This window comes from Copidosoma floridanum, unplaced genomic scaffold, assembly GCF_036245765.1.
Source record: "Copidosoma floridanum isolate Cflo_tuat_1 unplaced genomic scaffold, Cflo_Japanese_pri ptg000013l, whole genome shotgun sequence".
Classification (NCBI taxonomy): domain Eukaryota; kingdom Metazoa; phylum Arthropoda; class Insecta; order Hymenoptera; family Encyrtidae; genus Copidosoma; species Copidosoma floridanum.
The window spans coordinates 24,737,941-24,760,489 of NW_028321890.1; the positions used below are offsets into that span (position 1 = coordinate 24,737,941).

Below are 22,549 nucleotides of genomic sequence, written 5' to 3' on the forward strand. Positions count from 1 at the left end.
ATCACACTTTTGTCAAATCAATCGCCCATACAAAAAGCTAATACACACGACAGTCCAGGTACATTATTTTTACGAAGCCTACTGTTACAACCTTTCTCTTCGAAGTACAAAGCGGACGGGCAACTTTTTTCCGCCTGCGATTACTCACTGCAAGTTCTCGCGTTACTCTTCCGAGTCTGGACGGCACATCCAATGGCCGGAGGCGCGGAGGAGGGGAAGCGGTTCGTATTTCTACTTATTCCAAAAGTAAAGAGACTCCAAGCGACGCGGGCACATGCATAGCATACGGAGATCTTGTTACGCCGTTTATCGTCTCGTTTGCATGTGTTTCACGTTGGGTGAAGCCCCGCAAATGTCTTTATAAGTATTTGATGAAATTAAATTGAACATCTAGCGAAGGAAGAGTATTATTTCAGTATTTTTAATTCCTAAGCTCGGAGGAATGTTTTGGTTTTGCGATAAAAATCTTAAAGTGGTTTATACAAAAGTTTTGTTGTGCCAGTATTACAAATCAGTTCTAAAAACGTATAATCCTTCTACTTACCGTGTCTTAAATGCGTTGACAATTGAACTTTAATAGTTTCGTTGATTTCGAGTAAGAAAGAATTTTTTCTTCCCAGTGAGTAGACTTCTCGAAGTTCATTGTAACTGACTAAATTAAAATTTTAAAAATTTGTCAAATGTATTTACACAAAAAAATCTGTATTACATATGTATGAAAATGAAAAAAAAAAAAAAATTTACAAATCATTGAAATTGGTTAGTCAATTTTTTTTCTAGTAAAAAAATATTTATTGAAATTAAAACATTACGTGTTTATTAAAAGGGAAATTTCCGGAAGTCTACTTGTCAGCAATAAATATGTCAAACAAAGGGATTGACTTTTATGATAAATCCACAGACTCTATAATACATACCGTGGTGTGGAGTAGATGTTTACGTACGTTACGAAAATAACGTTGACATGGTTATTATTGAATTCTGCGATACGAAAAGTGATTAATTTTTTCTGCTGATCTTTTATCATTTATTAATGTAATATCAAGGTCAGTGTTTTGTGATATGATGGTTAATAATAACTTTGTTCAATGGTATACATTTTTCATGTGAAGAATAAGAATTTTTCAAATAATAAAAAATCAATTATTAGTTATTATTATAAAAAATAATTTATTTTCTACTTAATTTACAAAAAAGATCGTAAGTAAGGACAACTAAGGAATTTTGAAAAACGAGATATATCTGATTTTCATTCTTTTAAAAAAATGTATTTTCATACAATTTCCTATTTTTTTTTTCAATATATATATCTTTACAATATAAATAATATTTGACATTTTATTATTAAATCATAAAGAAAACTTATTTATACATTTATAAAACTAAATTAAAAATACATCGAGCTCTGGCTTTACATTTACATGAGGTAAAAAAGTGCTAAGAAAAATTAGCACTATTTTTGTAATTGTGGACCTAAAAAATGTATGTATAAACTAATGAAATGGTAAAATATAGGTAGAAACAACGAACCATGTAAGAATTCATCGTTGTCATTACTAAATCTTTTTTTTCCATCATTGCTATTACAATTTTATATTGCTAAATATAGATTTATTTCAGTAGCAAATTACGTACATGTTTTTATCGACTAAAAATATACATTTATATTACACGAAAATGTTGATGTTTGTACTTAACGATCGTCTCTTTCCTGAAAGATTTCTTTGAATGATTCTTCCAATCTTACGACTTCACAACCTTAAAAAAAAAAAAAATTCTACACTAAACATTAATCTTTCAGTCGATGATCAACATTATACACTTTACAAAAAATTAAATTAGGATACCATGATTTGTTTCAATGAGACGAAATATACGCTAGTTGAAAAATTTACAATACCTCGATTAACACAGTCAGTGGAAGAAAATTTTATCATGCTACGAATCGACCTGCTTCCACAAGTACACAAAATTATGAAAATTAATGTTTAAACCGAAGCTAAAAAGAGAGCTAATATGTTTTTTGTATTTCATGTAAAATTAACGGTAAAAATTGTTGGAAATAAAAGTTGATTGTTAAGTTTTCATTGTCTTAAGAATACTTGTAAAAATTAATAAAGTTCATTTTGATTACTAATCTAAAACATTAAAATACTTTTTATTACAAAAATGTACACAATGAAAACAAAAATAAAAATATCAATTAGTTGACTATTTAGTTTCGGTTTACAATCATCGAGCTACGATGAGTATCTCTTTACTTTGTGCAAAAAATGTTTCACATTCGTCACAAGTTTATCAATCACATAGTTGACACGATAATTTTCATTGCTATTAAAGATTTTATAAAATAAAAAGTATATAAATATTTGTTTCATATTATCTTTAATAAAGTAAAAATTCATGTTTTTAGCACACGATTTCATAGACCTAGAAGCCAATTTTGTTTTAACTCTTTAAAAAGAAGAAACATCACTATAACAGTTAACAGCATTGCAATATGTATTATTTATACTTTGTATACAACTCTATGAGATTTATGTACACAACTTTTCTAAAACAACAATGCCCTAATTTTTTGGAGCAAAACTCTATGAAAGGTTTGTTCTTAAAAATATTTTATACACTTCCTCTGTTCTTCCAAGTTTCAACACTTAGTGCAATAAAGTTCTGATTAAAGCTTGAACTAAAGTTGTACTATCACATTAATTTACAGGAATGCTTAAATAAATAGAAGCAGTGGAAAAAATAAAAATTTATCCGACACCGTTGATGAACAAAAAAAAATAAAATAAAAAAAAAATAAATTGAGAATTTTACTCCAAAAAACAAAAGGATAATCGAGCATTTTTGATTATTGCCTAAAAATAAAAATTTTTTATCATTATTTTTAGTTAGTCGTAGCTTTACAAGTTTTTCGAAGTAGTAAAAAGTTGGCTGCCTCGAATAGCTCGATACGAAATGTACAATTATTTACGGAACATTCATTGAATATTCCCTTGCGCTATTTACAATACAAATGGTACAGTTTTGCTTTACCCGACTGAGGTGAAATTTCACTCGATTATTTTCAACAAGCGATCGTACGGGGTAAATAATTCCAATGATACAAATTCTTACGCGTTAAAAAACTCCCAAACAATCGTCAAAAAATATTCAACAGTATATATCCTCGAAAAATTTATAAAAACATCTTCCGAAACGAAATACCATATATACACGTATGTACAAGTTTAAAAAACAAATAAAAAAAAAAAAAGGAAAAAAAAAAGGAAAAAAAAAACAAATACTGATAAACTTTGAATCAGCGCGAGTTTATCGCTCGCGGGCCATATGAAAAATTTCATCCAGCCAAGCACGAGGATAATAATAATAATAATAATAATAATAATAATAATAATAATAATAATAATAAAAAACTCGCTCAAATCCAAAGCGTCAATATTTACATCCTCGCCCTCAAGTTGAAACTTCACTCTCAGGGACGGTCGTATACAACACGCCGTCGCGTGCGGTAAAGCCCTCCGCCGTAAAAGACCTCGCGAATCTATAATCTCACTGGAAATTGGCCAGTCTCGCTTAAACAGGTAACAGTCTTCTTATCGAGGCGTGATCCGCCGATCTCTTCCCCCTCACCCCTGTAGGGGGAAAAAAAAGTACTACCCATCCGAACCCCTCAACGACGCTGCAGATATAGACGAGCATATGGAAGGAAGTGCGTAGGAATAAGTAACGGATGAGAGTGACGTACTCATCATAATTATTAATAATATATATACATAACACTGTACACACAGCAACGTACCTATAACGTGCGCAAGGGGGTGGACGGGGGCTCGGGGGGGTATTTTGTGTTGTTCGGTGTGAAATCTGCTCGTCCCCGATTTCACACCGGCACTACCGTTTGCGGCTACGTAGCCGGGTTTTCTGCTGCTGCAACGATCGAGTCGTCGACTCGGAGGAAGTGGCCGCGCCAACGGAGGAGGAGGAGGAGAAGAAGGGCGGCTCGGTGCAACTCGAGGGCCGATGGCCGTCCGGAGGACTTCAGCTCGAGGCAGAGGGCGTCTTGGGCGGCTGGAAGGGCTGCCACTTCAGGCACTCTGGATCGATCTCCTTGTAGTCGGCGCTCCGCCGCCTCACCCGCTCCTTGTACTCGTCGATCATATCCTGATGATCAGTCGTTTTTTTTTTTTTGTTTCATACGCGCTATTAATTTTTTTTTCCTCCCCCCACAACGATTACTTTCTAGGACTTTTTTTTTCTACAAGGGTTCTTCCATACGGTTTATTTGTTTTCGTTTCAACTTTTCAGCCGTGTTATGCTTTCGTGCAATCAATGTGACTTTAATGAGGGGCGGAAAATTATACATCGTGGAACGAGGAGCAGTGGTATTTTATTATCGATTAAAAATTCAATGCATGCACATGACATACACGCGATAAATTGGAGTAAATATAAACACGTCAATCCTCGTATGAATTCAATTCAAATGCCTCCAATGGAAATATTTGGGGATCAAAGACTTTTTTACTTTCAAGTAAAATACAATTAAAAAAAAAAAAACATGCATCATATAATGTATATAGAAAAGGGCACAAGTGCGAGCGGGAGACGCGCGAGACAGGGTCCGATAAGGAGATTAATGACGCAAGAAGAGCGTACCTGTTTCTTAAGTATAATGTGCTTGCCCTTCCAGTACTTCATCATTCCCAAGGCTTGTAGCGTGCTCACTATGTCGGACGAGTCGATAGCCATCTCTTTGCTAATATCTGTGAAGCATATTCACACGCTGTGTCATTATTATGTAACGAACAAATATAATGTCGGACGAGAAATTCCGAATCGTCCGCGAGTATATATGTATATATTTCCTCGGTATATGGTACAAAGACGAACCTTTGATGGATATCTCCTTGCCGCCAAAGTTGCAGAGGTACTGCAGCAGCACGTCCTTCCAGTAGCTCCGATACGATATCAGCCCGAGGTCCGACAATGGCTTTTCCGGCGAGCCTATTTTGTTCTCCACCCTCGTGAGCAGGTAGCCTGGAAAAAGAAAAAGGACGCAAGCGTCATGTCATGTACCACTTGGTTTCAAATAACAGCTAGCTGCTGCACTCGAGTTTGCGTGTATGTATATATTATGCCTCGGGAAGAGAGAAATAAAACAAAAACAAAAAAGAAAAAGTTGGGGAAGCTCATACACCTCCGAGAGCATTTGATTGATAAAGGGAGGCGAGATCTGCCTCTGGCCCTGAGGGATCGGCAGATTGATACGATCTTTGAAAAATCGAGATTAACTTTCCCTGGGGAGAAAAAAGAGCCGGTATCGTCTCTGACAAGCTGTACTCGTAGTCGATCGGATGATATCGCGAAAGGCCGTCGCGAGTCGAGGAGGGACACGCTCGATTCACCGTCAAATCGAGTGTCGAAAGCGATACACCAGCGTGGGCTCACCTGAACCGGTGACCGGTTGAGCGATCGTTCCAGCTGGCTTCTCTCTCTCTCTCTCTCGTTTTCTTCGAGCAAATTATTGACAGACGAACGAGAGCGTGCGCGCGTTACATGCACGAGTACAGGATAGGCACGGGAGTGATAGCTAGTTACAATATCATGCCTCGAGAGGCATATGTATACATTCTCGTGTACGCATATTATTCCGGCTGCCTCTGGCATTACGCGAGATCGCTCGCGTTATTTATACCTTGTTTTATCATTCCTCGTTGTTGTACGAGCGTTTCACTTTGTCGAGTCATGAAATTACAGTCTCTCTCTCTCTCTCTCTCTCTCTCTCTCTCTCTCTCTCTCTCTGTGGGGTGAGAAATGTTTTTATTGGCTCGAATATCGCCGATGCGGCAGCAGCACCGTAGTTGCGGCTCGTAGGTTTTTGTGCACCGTAACGGTGACTCGCCGATGCTTATTTTTAGCCACCGGACCTCCTTGATGTTGCGAGCGCGAGATAACGACGTTTAATTTCCTCGCGTCTGTCGCAAGGTGCTCCGAACAATGGAAGTCGACTTTTCGTGGGGGGCGATGGAAAAATGTGAGTGGGTGTTTAAGGAATACGCGGAAGTGGATGGCGATGATTTGGAGAGGAACTTCCACTCGGTTTGTGACGCAAGCGTTGTTTGTTACAAAAGCTCGTCCCACTGACGCTCGGAGAGGTAAATAATAGTATATGTAACATGGCAAGTCAAATCGAGTCAACTGCACGCCTACTGCAACTGCGCTTGTCCACGATGTTTAACTAACTATTGTATTCAATGAATGGTCGATCGAATTAATGGACGAATTTCTTGGATGATGTGTGTTTTGCCACAGTTTTTGTAAAACGTACAAAAATAGTTTTCATCATCGGAAAAGAATTATTAACTCGGATTAAAAAAAAAACAACAAACAAACCTTTAATTCAACCAAAAGTATGAAAATATAATAAATTTTGAAAATATATACTCTTACTGAAGTAATAATTGATTGGGATTGACCTGCTCTGATTATTTGTCTTTGCGGGTGATTTTTGCACACAATAAAAGTTCATGCAAAAACACAGTCAACAATCTTCTTACTCCCTATTGAAAAAAAAAAAAAAAAACCAACATGGTAAAATGATTCTTCATAGCAAAAAATTTACAAGAGCCATGGTATCGCGAGTGATTTGAGCAAAGGCTACACGAAGCTTGTCCAAACGCGCTCAAACAACAGGACACTCCCCTGTCGCGGTCCTCCCAAACCGACACCTCAGCGCCATACGGTGCTCCCAACTCCTCGAGCCCAGACGGCTTGATTTTTCTTGTTTTTTTTTCGGCGCACCGTAATTTTCCCTTCTCTCTCTCTCTCTCTCGGATAGTCGGTCAAAAATCGGCTGGTTTCGTACATGCTACATCCGCCCTCGGAGCTCCGGACCCTCTCCGTCGCAGGGTGGGAGTAGCAAGGACTCGATGAAAGGGAGGCAGCAACCCCTGACCGCGCGATCCAGGCCCGCCAGCCAGCCGGGTTCAACGAACCCACCACCGGCAGCAGCAGCCTCCCCCGCTTATATGTGTATACACGTAGTGCCGCCAGTGCAGGGAAAGAGAGAGAGAGAGAGAGAGAGGTACGCAGCCAGTGTCTCGCCGAGGCCAGGGACGAGGGCAGACACGGAGGGGCGGCTGCTGCTGTCGACTGCGGAGGGATGCGTACATTATTATATACACGTATACGCCGAGTTTGGCTGTACCGCGTACCTATACATGTATATATGCATACGGCCAAATTAAACGACCCGAAAAACAAAATCGATGCCGTTCAAACGAATGCGGATGCTACCGCCAAGGATTATGTTTCCGCCCCTGTGGACGTGTGCGCGCGCGAAGTGATACGGGAGGGGGAGAGGAGGGGTGCACTCGCGTAATCGGCTCGCGTTTTTGTTTCATCGCCAGCTCGGTTGTTGGCTGTATATCTGTTTGGTGGATGGGAGAGAAGCAATGACTGGATTTTTTTTTTTTTCCCAATCCGCGGATTGATTCCGATGCGGTAAGGCTTTTTTCTAAGTTTTCGAACCATCGAACGAGTATTGAAGTTTAGAGAGAGAGAGAGCGGCTGCAGGAGGTGTCTTTGTTCATTTTCATGTTTAGTGCTGTCCCCTCTTTTTTTTATTATTGGAACTATCGTGTATGGATGCAATTATTGGTATACATAAATACCGCTCGTCTCGCAAATGCGTACGCAAATGAATCTCATTAAATATCGAGTCCCAATTTTAATTTTAATTTGGACTCATGGTACAGGTAGAAGCATTGATTCGCCAATAGTAACTTCGATGTATTTCCAGCTGCCATACCATTGCGGCAGCACCGATATTTAACTTTGATATTTATCGTTAAAGAGTTGGATTTCAGTGCGTCGTAGGTATGGAAGTCATCGCCATGGGATTTCTGATCTTTGTAATTGCCCTTCGAAGGATGTATATATATACATGTTGAGTCACGTTGCCCATAAAGCGCAAGTCAAACACGTAGCGCGAAATTGGTAGCGAAATTGCACGAGTTCCGCCGCCGTCGTCATCTCGAGCTGTGGGTACACAATAAATCACTTTGAGCAAGTTGTGTATCCCCTCAACAACGAACGATGATTACGATCTATAACGGATGCTCATTAAAGGTTGTACCTGATATATACGTCATAACGTATGAGTATACGTTACGTGAATCTCGTTTTACATGTTTTTTTTTTTTTTTTTTTTTTAATTTTATAAGACACATTGAACGGAATTTCTCATGAAGCAATCAAAACGACGAAAGATAATTTGATTGACGCCGGTTGTTTTCATTAAATTTTTTCACGTGCGAATGACGTACAGAGTGGTGCAAAACAATATGTCGCATTGGTGCCAGAAAATAAACGTCAAGCGCAGCGACGATAACGAACAACCAAGTACGCGATTCACGAGAGTCACGAGACCGAAAATAAATAAATCAGCACCCCGGCGTACGAATTACACCCACAGGGGCGCACAATAAACGAGTAAACTGTATATTATGATGCTCCGCGCAAAAAATAAAATTCGAATTCAAACGCGTCGTCGTATCGCACTATGTTCATCCGATCGACCGAAGCGTACATACGCGCGGGAATTTAAGCGCATCCCTGGTGCAACAGCCTGCGTAAGCGGATTCCCAAAAATTTTTCGAAAACACGCGGCGATACCGTGACGCGCCGGTAGCACCGGAGCACCAGACAATGAAAAGTCTTATCCTCCCGCGGAAGCCCTTCCGGGCGCACATCACCGCAGCCGGCGAATAATTTTCCGCGAAAATCCGCGAAGGGTTGGAGGGGAGCACTTCACTCGCCCATACGTGTATCCCTGCACGCGCGTAGGGGGAGGAGGAAGCGCCAGCTGAACAGACCCGTATGCTCCTCGAGCGATTACTCTGACAAGGGCGCGCATTCACCGCCGTACAGCGCACGATGGCAGGGGAGGGTATAGCGGTGATGGCAGGGCTCCCGCGCGACGCCCTTTTCCTCCTCTGCAGCAGTGGCGGCCAACCCTCCCGGTGCTCATCCTCCTCCCGCGATCTCGAGGGTTCGTTGGCCCAGGGCGTATACATAGTATACACACCGGCGCTGTTGAAATACCGCGTTCGCGAAGCTCATCCTGCGATTGTGTGAGTACTGGCTATGGAATTGTTCATCCGGAAATGTACGTAAAGTGTGTGGCTGCGAGGGATGTACGTCTAACGCTGAGCGTGGGGGGGGGGGGCGATCTTTTTCTCTTTCCGTTTCACGGGGAACTGAAAAATAAGGTCATAATTTTCGATCATTTGGCAGGTTTACCGTAATTTACTCGATTCTTGGGGTATCGGAGAGTTTTTTTTTTTTTTTTTTTTTTTTTTTTAACCATAAAACTCTTGCATAATCCATTTGGGTGTGACAAAGAGCAATCCTCCAGCATCGTAGATTCGTATTCCAACGAATAACCGCAGTCGCCTCGAGGGCCTCATTTGGACTCATTCCAGATATTCCCGTTATTCCTTCCGTCCGGACTTTTTTATTATTACACTGTGCCATTTCAATTATTTGCAAAAATTAATCCAAAAAAAAGTAAAAAAAAATTGAAATTGAAAAGTCATAATCCCACCCTTGGGATGGAAAAAGGAAAAAAGAGAAAAGTCACGTTAAGCCCATACAATAAAAAATACCCTCGATCGGCCGTCCGCGTTAACCATTGAATAATACACGCCCGATAGAGAGGGATCCACGAAGCTGGAACGCACTAAATAATTCACGCGTACCCACGCAAAATACGAGCCCGGACTTTCGGCGCATACGAATATATGTACATATCATCCCCTATAAATATACACGGTACTGGCGGCTGGGCCCATTTTTCCTCCCCCTTGGCGCACCGGTGGGCCAACCGAGCGAGCCCGCGGAGAAAGAAGCGGAGGTGGAAGGAAGACGACCCGGTCGTAGAGATGCTACACACACAACATTGCAGCACGAGGGAGGGAGGGAGGCTGGCGCGGCCCTGCCAACCCTCGGCGAGGTCACGGGAGGTCACGCCATTGCCATCCCTGCAGCCGCGGCACTCGATCCGAGCTATACGCTGCCGCAGTAGCGCCGGCTGGGCCGATCGATGCGGCGAGACGCCGGGCGTCGCACTTTCCGCTAACTACTCGGTTCTGCTGCTGCTGACGCCCCCTCCGCCAGCCGGTAGTATCGGCAACCCATGGGTGGGGAGGGAGTAAGCACGCCAAAGCTCCGCGTATTATATATATACGTATACACTGCGGGCCGAAGCTTTTGCGCTAAGCTCGCGCATCGACTGGACTGATTTATCGTATACTGCTGCAACGTCAGATTGATAGGAAAAATAAAAAAAAACATCTTTTTTTTTTTTTTTTTGAGCACTTGGATTTTTTTGGTTTTCTCTTTAGAACTGCAAGCTCCGTTGTCTCCTCTCTGTTACACCGGGGAAAAGTATCCATTGCTCTGCTGTGTATGACATTGTCATCGGTTGAGGGTAGAAAAAAAAAAAAAAAAAAAAAAAAAAAAAAAAAAAAGGACAATGGAGGAAAGACAAGGACTGGAGGGGGGGGGAAAGATGACGAGGGGAAACGCATGCGTGTGCCTGCCAGTCATCGGGGCTTGTATACGAAAGAAAAAATAGGTGGGAGAGGGAAAAAACGAGCCATCGAGGAAAGTCACAGCGGGAGGAATCTGCGAAGACGGATATAGGCGCGGACGAGGGGATCCTCGCCAACTCCTATATACGCTGAGCTTGGAAAGCTCGAAAAGAGAGACGGTCTCGTGAAGGTATACCTGCACAAACAGGAGGAGAAGGACGAAGCGCCACCGGCTGGAAGGGTGTAGAGAGGGAAGATTAAAATAGAGGCTGCACGGGTGGGTGGGACGTACACGAAAAATCCACACTCTGGGCACGCATTGTACTGCGGCATGCGTGGGGGTGGCTGGTGAGTGCCTCCTCTCTGCGCTACCCGTTACTGTGTTCACGGCGTATGTGTACGGGTACCACTGTGCACCATATACGTACGACGATCGATACCACCACCGGTGCTACTCTGGCTCTCGGCGGCATCAATGAAAATGACGTCAGCCATAGGGAAGGAGCTGCCACATATACTCTGCTACGGTAAAAATCGCGCGTTTTAATTATTCCACGGGAAATGGGGTTGATGGGAGGGAGGGAAGCTCTCTTTCTGCCGCTCTTACATTCGACACGGCCTATTTAAGCTCCCTTCCTCCTCCTCCTCTTCTCTTTTGCTGCTGAGTCTCTGAAAATGGGTAGGTGTATATCGTACAGCGACGAGGAGGAGAGGCTGATGCGGCAAACACCAACGAGGAAGGGGTGGCCGTTGCACTGCTCCATTATTCTGCTCTCTGCTCCCTTACCGCTCCTACCATCGTACACAGTGTATGTCTCTATGACTGCAGTGCATTCTCTCTCTCTCTCTCTCTCTCTCTCTCTCTCTTCTCTGTACTTTATTTCGCGCATAAACAAACGACCGACTGGCTTCTCAATAAAGAAGGAGACCTCTCCCTTTGCACTCGAGGCGCGATATTAGCCTGGGTGGGTGCTGTGTGACATATACGTATAACCGTCAGAGCTCGTGTAAATAGCGGCATCAAATGAGAGAGCAATTTGCCTTTGTGACGCCTTACCGCTGCTGGTGCCTCCTTAACCTACTTGTGTGTACCCTCTGAGTGCTCTACGATGACGTCGTTATTGCTCTCCTCCCCCCTCCTTTTTTTTTATTGGTTTTAGCAAGTTTTATGTTTTTTGTTCCAAGTGAGATTTTATTTCGTTCTTCCTTCCCAGGCAAGGGATTAAGTGGAATTTTTGTCTCTATGGGGGATGGGTTATTGTGGCATTGTCTTGGAGCTTTTCTTTTTTTTTTTTTAACCTGTGATTATGACAATTCGGGTTATCTCTTTCGTCAAACTACTCATTTTTTACGGGGTACGATGCACTCCACCTTTGAGGTGAAATAATGTGATAATCTTTTTGTTGCCCTTGAATTTATCAGGTACTCCAAACTTTTTTATGGCTTGATAAAATGTTTGTTGCAGGTATGGGTATATGCTGCACCGAGAAACCGCAGTAATGAAATCGAAAACGATCGTAACGCTGGGAAAAGTCGAGCCAGCCGTAGTTACAAAGCCTCAAACTTTCGTGCGAAAACGATAGCAGAAGCCACGAGTTTACACACCGGGGGAAAAAAAAAAAACAAAAAAAAAAAAAGAACAATTGTTCGCGGGTAACGACGGCAGCGTGTATTTGTACGTAAGTCAAAAAGTACAGCGAAAGCGAGAAACCGCAGTATGGTCGCAATACGGAGACCGCAAGCGAGCGCCACCGAGCAGCTGCGCGAATTTCCGATGGTGTTCTCCTTTTCTTCTTCGCAACGATTTATCTCTCGTGCGATTTATTTTCGTTTATTTGGACTTTCGCGGTTTATCAAAGTACCGATACTCTGGTTTTAAAACAATTAAAAAATCAAAGTTCTCCCAAACGAAGTTGTCCCAATTAAAAGGTGGTGGCATGAGAAAGGACGATGTCTTTTTTCATCAAAGTTAATTACCCGGAAAAATTGAGGGAATTTTTTTCTTCTTTGTCAGCGTGATGGGGTATTTCACGAATAAAGAGCTTTAATTTCACGTGTCCGTGTTTCGGATGGAAATTATTTATTTTTTGAAAGTGAACGTTACGTTCACTAATTTATCAGTGGATATTTACTGAATGAAGCAGTGATTTTTCGAGCATGTTCACTTTGAATTACTCGGTTTTTCCCTTAAACCAATGAAAAAGGGGTTTTATTCGTCGCTCAAAATATCACGAGATAATGCACGCTTGTATTAATTCACTACAAGATCTCGAGGCAGCAGCTGCTAAAAAACCACCTCGCAATAACTACTATCCACGTCAATTGGATTAAAAACATCAACGAGCTCCGAATACTTACTGAAGTCGATGAGCAGTCGGCCGTAGCCTTTCCTCTGGTACGGCGGCAAAGTGAGTATACACGAAACATTGTAGTTGTTGTTGGAACTTTTTTCCTGGAACAGATGAGAAAAAATAACGTGAATTAACAAAAGAAGAGAAAAAAAAAATTTTAAAGGTGACTGAGCCGTGCAGGTTATTGTGTTCAACTAATTGTTTGAGTACAGGCGTTTGGTTTAATTTTGTGACAATAAAATAACAAGAGTGTTATTTCAGAAACAAAAAATTTAGTTCATGACATTGAAAGTGCCTTCGAAAAACTGAGTTTCGCTGTGATTAACGTAATTTATACAGAAGGCATCGCTGGATACCTTTGGTGAATTCATCTCGTGTCTCGAATCAAATCAAGTTCAATGAGATTCACCATCTCTACCGACTGAGCTGCGTCAGTCGACACTCTTAAGAACCCAAAAACTATCACTTATTGTACTACGATGACGTGTTATTTGATTATATTTTTTAATCATCTTTCGTAGAACATGCATTGATCGAACTAACGCATGTTTTACACGTACAGTACCTATTTTCGTAAATGAAAAAAAAATTAATCAACCACGAATCCTGCCTCGATCGAGAATGGGTAAATGTTCCTTCCATCATACCAGAGACTCGTCCTCCTACTTGCGAGTATACGGATATTCGCACTCTTTGATACAATTTTACAATTTCACACCAAGCATGTAACGAAGATAATGAGCATGCGTGAGCCCAAGTGCTGCGCATCGTTCGCAATTAAAGCGCGCCCGTCTCAATTTTCCCCAGCATCGTCAACGAGACGCGAGAGTCGTAAATTTTTCGGCCTCTGCCGCAGAGAACACGGCTCTTCGATCTCGACTCTCTTTCTTCTTAGCTTCACTCTCTCGTTTTGCTCTTTCAATAAAAGGTTTGCTATTCGTGGCACACCCGGTATTTCCGGCAGAGCATCGTCGGAGAGAGGAGCCCGAGAACGCGTGTTCGAAAACGAGATGGAGAGAGATAGAGAGCGAACGAGCAAGCAGAGAGAAAAATAGTTGTTGCTAACTGCCTCCTCGAGTGTAGGGCAATGCCTGAAGGACAAACCACCAAAGTCTGGTGTATATAGTCACGAGATTCTCTCTCTCTCTCTTCTCTCCCCCTCGAGCTCGCCCGTATACGTTAAATAGTCGCGTGTAATGGAGTGTTGCAGACTACAATGTTGATTTGCTCACGGATTTTTTGTCGCTGCCGCAGAGGAAAGAGATTAACACCCACGTACCATTTGCCATTATCCAGGATTCATCTTGAAATATTCAATGCGTGGGTGTACAAGGCGATTAATTTCGATTGATACGTCGGAAATCCGAGATCCTACCTAAGCCCCATCGTACACGCAGAATTGAAATGAAAAAAAAAAAAAAAAAAAAAAAAAAAATTCACTGCCAGGATTAGTTACCGGCAAACGATGGAATTCGTGCAAAATTCAACTTCGTCGCGACTCCCTTTCATCATCACCCACTAATGGACGCCCACGCAGCAGCCCCTCTCTCCCGGTGGTGCACGTGCCCTCTTTAAAGCCCACTAATAAGAACCACACACCGTCCATTCGCAAATCCAATCTGCGGCCCAGTTAGCAAAGATGAAAAACCCGTGGGGCGCTGGGTCGAGCGGACTCGCCCCTGGCACACGTATTACCAATACTTATACGAGTAAGCGTTGGCAAAAATTACGTGTAGAAGACGAGTTGGAGGAGAACGAGGAGGAGGGCGTGCGAGCGCGACGACCTTGGGACCGCACCGTATACCAGCGCGTATTGTGCGTATATATAGCACGGCAAAGGAGTAGTCTACGGACCCACTGGCTGCAGGCTAGGCCGTTGTCGGCGGGAGCAAGCACATATACGTATACAGCCAGCGAGCATACACGCGTCGCCCCTGACGGGAAATACCCCGGTGTACGCTCGAGACTCTCCTTCTTTTCGTTCGCTCCGTGGCTCTGCGTGTCCTTTGTACCTGTACGTGTGCATGTATGTACACACATTAGCACTCTGTCGATTTGTTCGAAAGGATACATATCGACGATGCTCCGGCCGATTCCGTGAATAACATCGAGCTCCGATATAACATATCGTGCGGAGGGAAGAGCGAATCGCCCGTTCCGATCTGTATATACTTATGCCGTGTAGTGCGAGAGTTTCCTCATCGTCAGGCCCGAGAGACGAATCGAAGCGCCGAGGTTTATATTTAGCCGCGGCGGAAATTCTTTCGTCTCGAGCGCTCTCTCTTTGGTCTCTCTCTTTTTTTTTTTTTTTTTTTTTTTTTTTAATCGCGAAATTTGGCAAGGATTTTCAAGTCAAGCGTGTACCAGTCTAATTAAAAAGACATCTTAGGAGCTCCAGTGGAAAAACCAGGACTAAGCAGGCGCCTTGGGCGTCTGTACAGAAAAAAAAAAAAAAAAAAAAAAAAAAAAAATGTATACTTATGCATACGCTGAAAAGACGCAAAACTACGTAATTTGAGCGTAAATTTGTTACGGCCCGTGATCTCTGAAACCTTGACGACCCTCGAAGGAATCATGTCAGAAGTTACGTGAAAAATCAATTGCCGGAAACAGTGAAGCCCCCCCAACGCGTATCCCCTTCCAGCCCCTGAAAAAGTACCTCCAATCCATACGCACGCCCGACCGGAAACGGCCACGCTGACCTGCGTCCCATGTATATACTCTCAAGTATGCCTACTCTCGAAATTTTTTTTTTTTTTTTTTTTTTTTTTCATGTATTTACTCTTACAGGGAGGGAGTAGGGTGTGCGCGAAATTGAGTCCTTTCACAATGAGCTCCTCGCCTCGTTACTGCGGACGTGCACACTGCGTACGGCTAATGTGCAGCACGCTCGTCGAAATGAATAGACGCCGGGAACTTTAACAGCACATGTATACATTATATTTTATTATATTATATCCTGGACGAGAAGGAGCATATATAATATACGTATACGTACGAAGAGTCGTCGTCGCGAGGAGGAGGAGGAGGGAAAGAAAGAGAGAGAGAGAGCACAGACACACACGCTTGGCCGTCGCTGCAGGCTGGATGGCTAGCATTCCTTTGATCATTGTTATTATGGGCTTTTGAAAATTATACGAGAGCAGCAGATAGTGGCTGCGGTTTCTTTTGCCTGCGGACTAGGAATTCGCATTTTTTTCGCCTCGCAGCAACAATCAGACGAACGCGGAGCCTTTTTTTTCGCAGCTCATGCAAACTAGACGATTATTGCGTACGTATATAGTTTGTTGGAATTTGATTTTTTTTTTTTTTTTTTTTTTTTTTCATATATATTTAATATGTTGGACGTATGAAGCCGAGAAAAGATGAACTTACATTGTGGATATTAAATTCGATTTAAAACGAGCTTTGGGCTCTGTGCTCCGGGCTGATTGTAGTACTGCAACATTTTCGTGCTCTGAAAAGGTGTATCAAACGTATCAAGAACGAGAAAAATCGGGACGAGCATTTTCAATTGGGAAAAAGGCAACCAGAGCATACAGTACGCGTATCTCGTTTAAAAAGACTTTGTACGTCAAATCATCTCGAGGAATCACGAGCGAGACGACAAGAAACAGAGGCGAGTCAGTTGTAAACGGAGCCACTATGCACCTCCGTGACGCGCGTAAGTCGATCGGAATTTGTTCGCCCACCACGCGCCGATTAGCGAATATGCTGTAGCTCCTACACAATTCGCACACACACACACACACGTCTTATCCTTACGATTTGCTCGCTCGAGTGTCCTCTGTATGTCTGTCTGTCTGGCGGACTTGTGTGTGCATAATTGTATATATGTATGCCCCGGTCAAAGCTTACATATCGCCGGAGACACCGATTTCACGCCCAATATGTAGTAAGACACTTAACGAGTCGAATAAACATCGAGCCTGTCTGTCGTCTCTATGTGGGTATATACATTATCGTGCGAGACAGTTAGTTTTTTTTTGTCTAGAGCGTTGACGATTGCCTTTTCCGCTTGTATTGAAAGATCAACCGATTTTTCAAAAATCGTTATCAATACATCAAGTCGATAATTACCGCGAGATAATATTTATCATTTTAATGCTTGTGTGATGTGTAAATTTCGTATAAAGTTTGGCCATCCAATGAAAGATATTTTTGGTGTACAATCGGTCGATTGTAGGGAGGACTATTGGAATGGCTAAAGGAGAGTTTTTCTTTTTTAAAAATTGCAACGCAACATAGAAGCTCCTAGACAGCTTCAACGTTACCGTCAGAAAACCGGTAATCCCAAAAACACCGGGCCTATCCACGCTCTCTCTCGTTCCTTCACTTTGCAAATGAGTGTTTGGCATCGAAAAAAAAAAAAAAATTAAGAAGCTTTTCTTCGTCGAAAGAGACACGGGAGGAAAAAATCGAGAGACCCGTTGTACCTCCCACGTCGCGTATATATATCATACCGGCTCCTCGAAACCGTGTATTTACCATAAAGTTTCGGCGTATTTTTCCTCCCAATGATCTCGAATGCCGCCAATAATCCAGTATCCCAAAAAGAAGTTGCGAGCCGACTTTAGTGTCTCTACAGTATCAATTTGATCGTTCCGTCGGTGACACACGTATTATTGTATACAGTACGTTGTGAGATCGATGCAGCTAAACCTCATGGATTTCATCAATGCAACACATAAGATCGATAATTCTGGATATTTCACGTGTGCTATTATCAACAGAAAAGTGAGGTGACTGCCCTGATATATACATGTTGTATTGTTTCATGATTGGACTTTTTCGACCGTTGTTATCTTATAAAAAAACTTGAGTTACGAGCATTGTTTCACGTTTTTGATCGACTAATTGGTAAAGTAAGATAAGAAAAAACATTAAGCAAACACAATCTTCAACAGAACGAAACGAGTACCGAGTATTGAGAGTTAGAAAAAAAAGGCACAAGTTTAGCAGACAAAAAGGGGGAAATACAATAGTTTAAGTTCTTTAGTGCTTTAATATTGTAAATTACAATAAACTCTTTTGCCTGATTAAAGCTTTTTTTTGCTTCCTCATTTGAGAGAAAAAACAATGGACGTTTCTACAACAACGACAAAGTTCATTATGATCGTGAGATTATTTATCGATTTACAACATTAAAAAGAGTTTTAGATTCACGCTGATCTTTAAAAAAGCCACCTTTTAGCGCAATGAAAAAAAATCCCAATAGTGCCCGCGGTTGGCGGGGGCATCGCCCGCTCTCTCCCACGCCACTCTGCCGCCCACAACTTTTACCTCGTGGAAATGGTGCAAGAACGATCGTCGATTCGAATCGGACGTGTTTTCTCGCGTTTAGGCCTGCAAAGGCGACTCTCTATCGCGAAACGGCTCTTTTTTTTACATACACACAGAGCAATTCGGAGGGCTTGGAAGTGGGAAGAAAGGAAATCACAATGGCGCAACACCGACAAGTGAGATTGGCTATTTTAAGACAGCCGCGCGGTGACTCCGCACAGTCGATACGTACACGCTCGAATACGACGCGTACGGAATTGAGATCTAAAAATAGTTTATTGGGCGCACAATGATTTTTGAGTCTGGAAATTTATGCAGTGAGCGTACACGTACACCGAATAAACCTCATCGGATGTACAGTCCTACACGTGAGTTTCTCAATCAATTGAAAACGATTGAATATCAGAGGAGGGGGGAGGGGGAGGGGCTGGCTAATATTATATAATTTAAAGAATAAAGAAGAGAGATGGAGGAAAAGGAAGTTTTTTTTCTTTAAAAGTCTCGAGAGCACGTGATTACCTCACGAGTGGCGGCACTATACTATGTGTATACACTCTACAGAGATGAAGCACCTACCGTACTATATGCTAAAGCTTTTTGGTGTATAATTTACGTGGTTATATACTGCAGGGCTACAGCTCAAGAGGACGGGCCTAAGTAATGCCCGCAGCTCGAAATTAGCGAACGAGCCAGCAACGCCGTTATATTATCCGCTGCCATTGTCCCTTTCGTACGCGTATTATACGACTGCATCGTAGAAAATATATGAAAAATTGATATTAAGAACTAACTAGTTTTTTTTTTTTTGAAAGATTAGTTGGAAATAAACACCCAAAATCTGATAATGCCTTTACTATTTAAAGAAAATGCTTAATAATATTGTTACTATAAATAGAAATCTTTAAAGCTCAATCAACTTTGCACCGTATAATAGCTGGCGTTTGTCATGCAAAGACATTATAAAAGATTTTTTTACCTTTCAGATGTACAATATGCATCTTTGACATGTAAATCGTAAGAAAATACGGAAACCTGAAAGTTATCCAAGATTTTATTGGCTGCTGAGCTTTTAAGTTTTGTTTAATGAAGATTGCTTATTTATTTCAGTTTTTTATTTATTTATTCATTTATTTTTTTTTTTACCTATTAAGTGCTATTTTGTGTTCAAATATGTTTTGAGCATTTATTTGCTCATGTATTATAATATATAACTCATCGAGTTTGAAAATTTTTCAGTCGCTTAATGACATTGCGAAACGAAAGTACTGTTAAAACTGAAAATTCTTCTTTGAAATGATAATCAAGTTATTACAAAACTAATAATTTATTTTGTTTTATTTGTATTTGTTCCTGATACATAATAGAATGGTACTTTAAACCAATAGCTACTCTACGTTTGTAACCTTGTCTCCAGGAATTTGTAATCACAACTCCTTACTGAAAAATTTTTTTAAGAAATACAGCCACTGAGACTCGTATCGGTACAGGTACTTTTGCATCGTTGACCTCGCGTAAGCGCAGGGGCTAATAAGAGACCGAAGCACGAGAGAGAGAGAGAGAGAGAGAGACATACCTATACCCATCGGTCTCTCAACAACTGGACTCGACTGCAACAACTGCAAGGTAGGGTATACACCACATGGGCAGTGCATGGCGACGGTCACGTCTATATTTAGATGCACCGGAGTTTCCCCTTCGCTGCGCCTGTTGTTACTTTCTTTATGCCTCGAACAAAGCGCACGCGTGTAAGTATACAGCTACCCACAAGGTGCACGGAGAGGTCTCGCTGCGAGCTAGCTCCAGCGAATTCCAATTGTGTACATATGTGAAAAAAAAAAAAAAAAATAGAGAGGGAGGAAGAGATAAGCCCTTTCGTGCCATTTTATACCAGACAGGGAAGACACATACGCAGATTTTTTTCACGGCTACACGCGAGATGTACACACACCGCGGAAAGACACAGGCACCCAAACCAGGGAATGATTAGGAATTGAGTTGGTAAGTACTGAGATTGGGTCTCTCGGTAGTTTTAAGTTGATACTGTGCTCCGAAAATACTCCGTTAATTTTACGAAAAACCACTTCGATCGAAATTCAGATTAAAAGGGAAAAAGCACTCGATCATCCCTCGGAGCACTGCTCGAAAACCGAGCTTTAACATTATTTACGCCAACGAGATGAAAAAAAAAAAAAAGAAAAAAAATGTATAAAAGAGGATAAAAAAAGGTAATAAAGCGCAGTGTATAACAAGCGTTATTTATTCCGGTAGCGCTGTCGGACAAAAACGCTCTCGTGAACACTAGGCACTCGTATCAACCCTCATGACAGACCCGACACCCCTTTTCCTCCCTTACTTCGCGTACACATGCAGGTAACAATGCATCACCTCCCCCCCTCCCCATACACATGTTGTATACGAGTTGTTCTACGAAAATCCATCCGTTAAGTACGTGAGGATGAAAAAATTTAAATAGAGTACATTTTGTGCTTTGATTTGGCTTCCTTCTGTAGGCGTTTTCTCACACTATCGGCAGAGCTATCCTCAAAAACACGATGATTTTTTTTTTGTTACTACACTTTTCTGAGCTTATTTAATAATCAGGAGAATCGTGATCGCGTCCCCCTCCCCAAAAAAAACGTTCACGCTCTTTTCGACTGTTTGAGAAAAATCAATGATCACAATAGTGACAACCGTATACCGAACGATTTTCCGTGGAACTGCTCCTATGCACGCGAGGAGATAAAAAAAAACCCATACACATGTAGGTGGGCGAATGTTGAAAACGCACACCCATGAGCACGCAAAATCGACGCGCTCGGCAGTATATGGTTACCTATTACACGTACCTATACGATATACGGGGGCTCGCCTGTATAATTGAGCGGTCGGGCGCGATCGCTCGGGCTCCTTCTCTTTGGAAAAAAGTGTTATTATCGAGGGAGAGAAAAAAAAAAAAAAAAAAAAAAGGATGGATACTGCAGAAGAGAACGGGGCGCGCATCGACTTCCGGGAAGGTGGTAAGGTTTTATTTTCCTCTCTCGAGGCTGGGCGCATCCGCGAACGCCGCGAGTGGCCTTCGCGAAAAAAAAAAAAAAAAAAAAAAAACAAGTCACCGGTGCGGTTTTTCCTCAAACGCGCAACTTGTCGTCGAGCAACAACTCGCTCAACTCGTTTCTCTCTTTCTCCCTGGTGCTCCGTTTTCTGCAACACCGAGCTGGTTTTCGCTTTTGAGAAAGTACGCACTATATAATGCACGCACGTTTCCTTCGCGGGGAACATGCGTGGGCATATACATATATACGCGATATTGCTTGTCAACGCATTTATCATTCGCGCGGCAGCTGCTTACGCGAACTCTTTCCTCCCTCCCCTCCTGCATGTATATAAATATCGCGATCGATTCGCTCGTCATCTCGCGAGCCGATTGTTGTTAATTACTTCGAGGTGGGAGAGTAGGTGACTGGTCGATATTAATTTATCATCGATTGATTTTTCGGAAACGAAGGAAAAAAAACAACAAGACGATTGTTCGACTCGACGCCTCTTGTGATCAGATTGGTGTTGTTCGCGAGACAACGACCATCGATCACATTTCCACGCTTTCTCTGCGTTCCGTTTGACCAAAAAAAAAAGCGAGCTTGAAATTTTCAAAAAATCTAGTTTATTGCTCACTACGATGCATGAAAAATTACTTCACCTTTACGGCTCATTGAACGCTCGAGGACTAAAAAACAACTCCAGTTAAGAAAAAAAAAAAAAAAAAAAAGTAACAACATTCGCGTCGTCCTAATTTGCACGTTAAGTACACAAACACTGGGGGAAGAAAAAAACCTCCTTGAGAGCAGCCGCGTCGGCCCGAATTCAATTACGTGTGGAGCACCTCCCCGGCAGACGCGAACCACCCGTACCGCCGTAATTACTCGTCTCTCTTCGTCGCGAGATAAAGAAAGGCAAATAGAAAAAAAAGGGGCAGTCGTTACGCGAGAAAGAAGAAGAAAAAAAAAAGAGTTGATCTCGAGAGAGATGGGCGCTAAAGTGCTAGAGCATACGTCATTTCCACCCCGTACCCACACGCTCGATACAACTCGTCAATGTTACGTATCGCATAGTGTAATACACGCTGGGATTCTAAAAAACATCTGTATGAAACACCATGTACGAGGACAGACGGTTGGGGCTACGATCTGCGTCCATGAGCGCTGTGCGGAAGGGCGTCGAGGCGCGTGTAATTGGGGCCCTCGCGAGGCACCGCGAAAAATGGAGCCGCTACCTTTTTGTCAAAAAAAAAAAAAAAAAAAAAAAAAGATAGAGCCT

The 22,549-nt window shown here is 42.1% G+C and overlaps 1 protein-coding gene across 2 annotated transcripts in view; it reads right to left on the reverse strand.

Moving 5' to 3' along the window:
* Positions 1-3,427: 3,427 nt before the first annotated feature.
* chm (lysine acetyltransferase chameau) overlaps positions 3,428-22,549 on the reverse strand; it is a 32,897-nt gene continuing 13,775 nt past the window's right edge. For both annotated transcript variants that reach the window (XM_089590906.1, XM_089590905.1), the window contains exons 10-13: positions 12,960-13,053; positions 4,897-5,043; positions 4,663-4,769; positions 3,428-4,167 (exon numbers count right to left, since the gene is read on the reverse strand). In XM_089590906.1, coding sequence (XP_089447032.1) covers positions 4,045-4,167; positions 4,663-4,769; positions 4,897-5,043; positions 12,960-13,053 — 471 coding nt within the window. In that variant the 3' untranslated portion in view covers positions 3,428-4,044. The remainder of the gene's footprint in view (positions 4,168-4,662; positions 4,770-4,896; positions 5,044-12,959; positions 13,054-22,549) is intronic.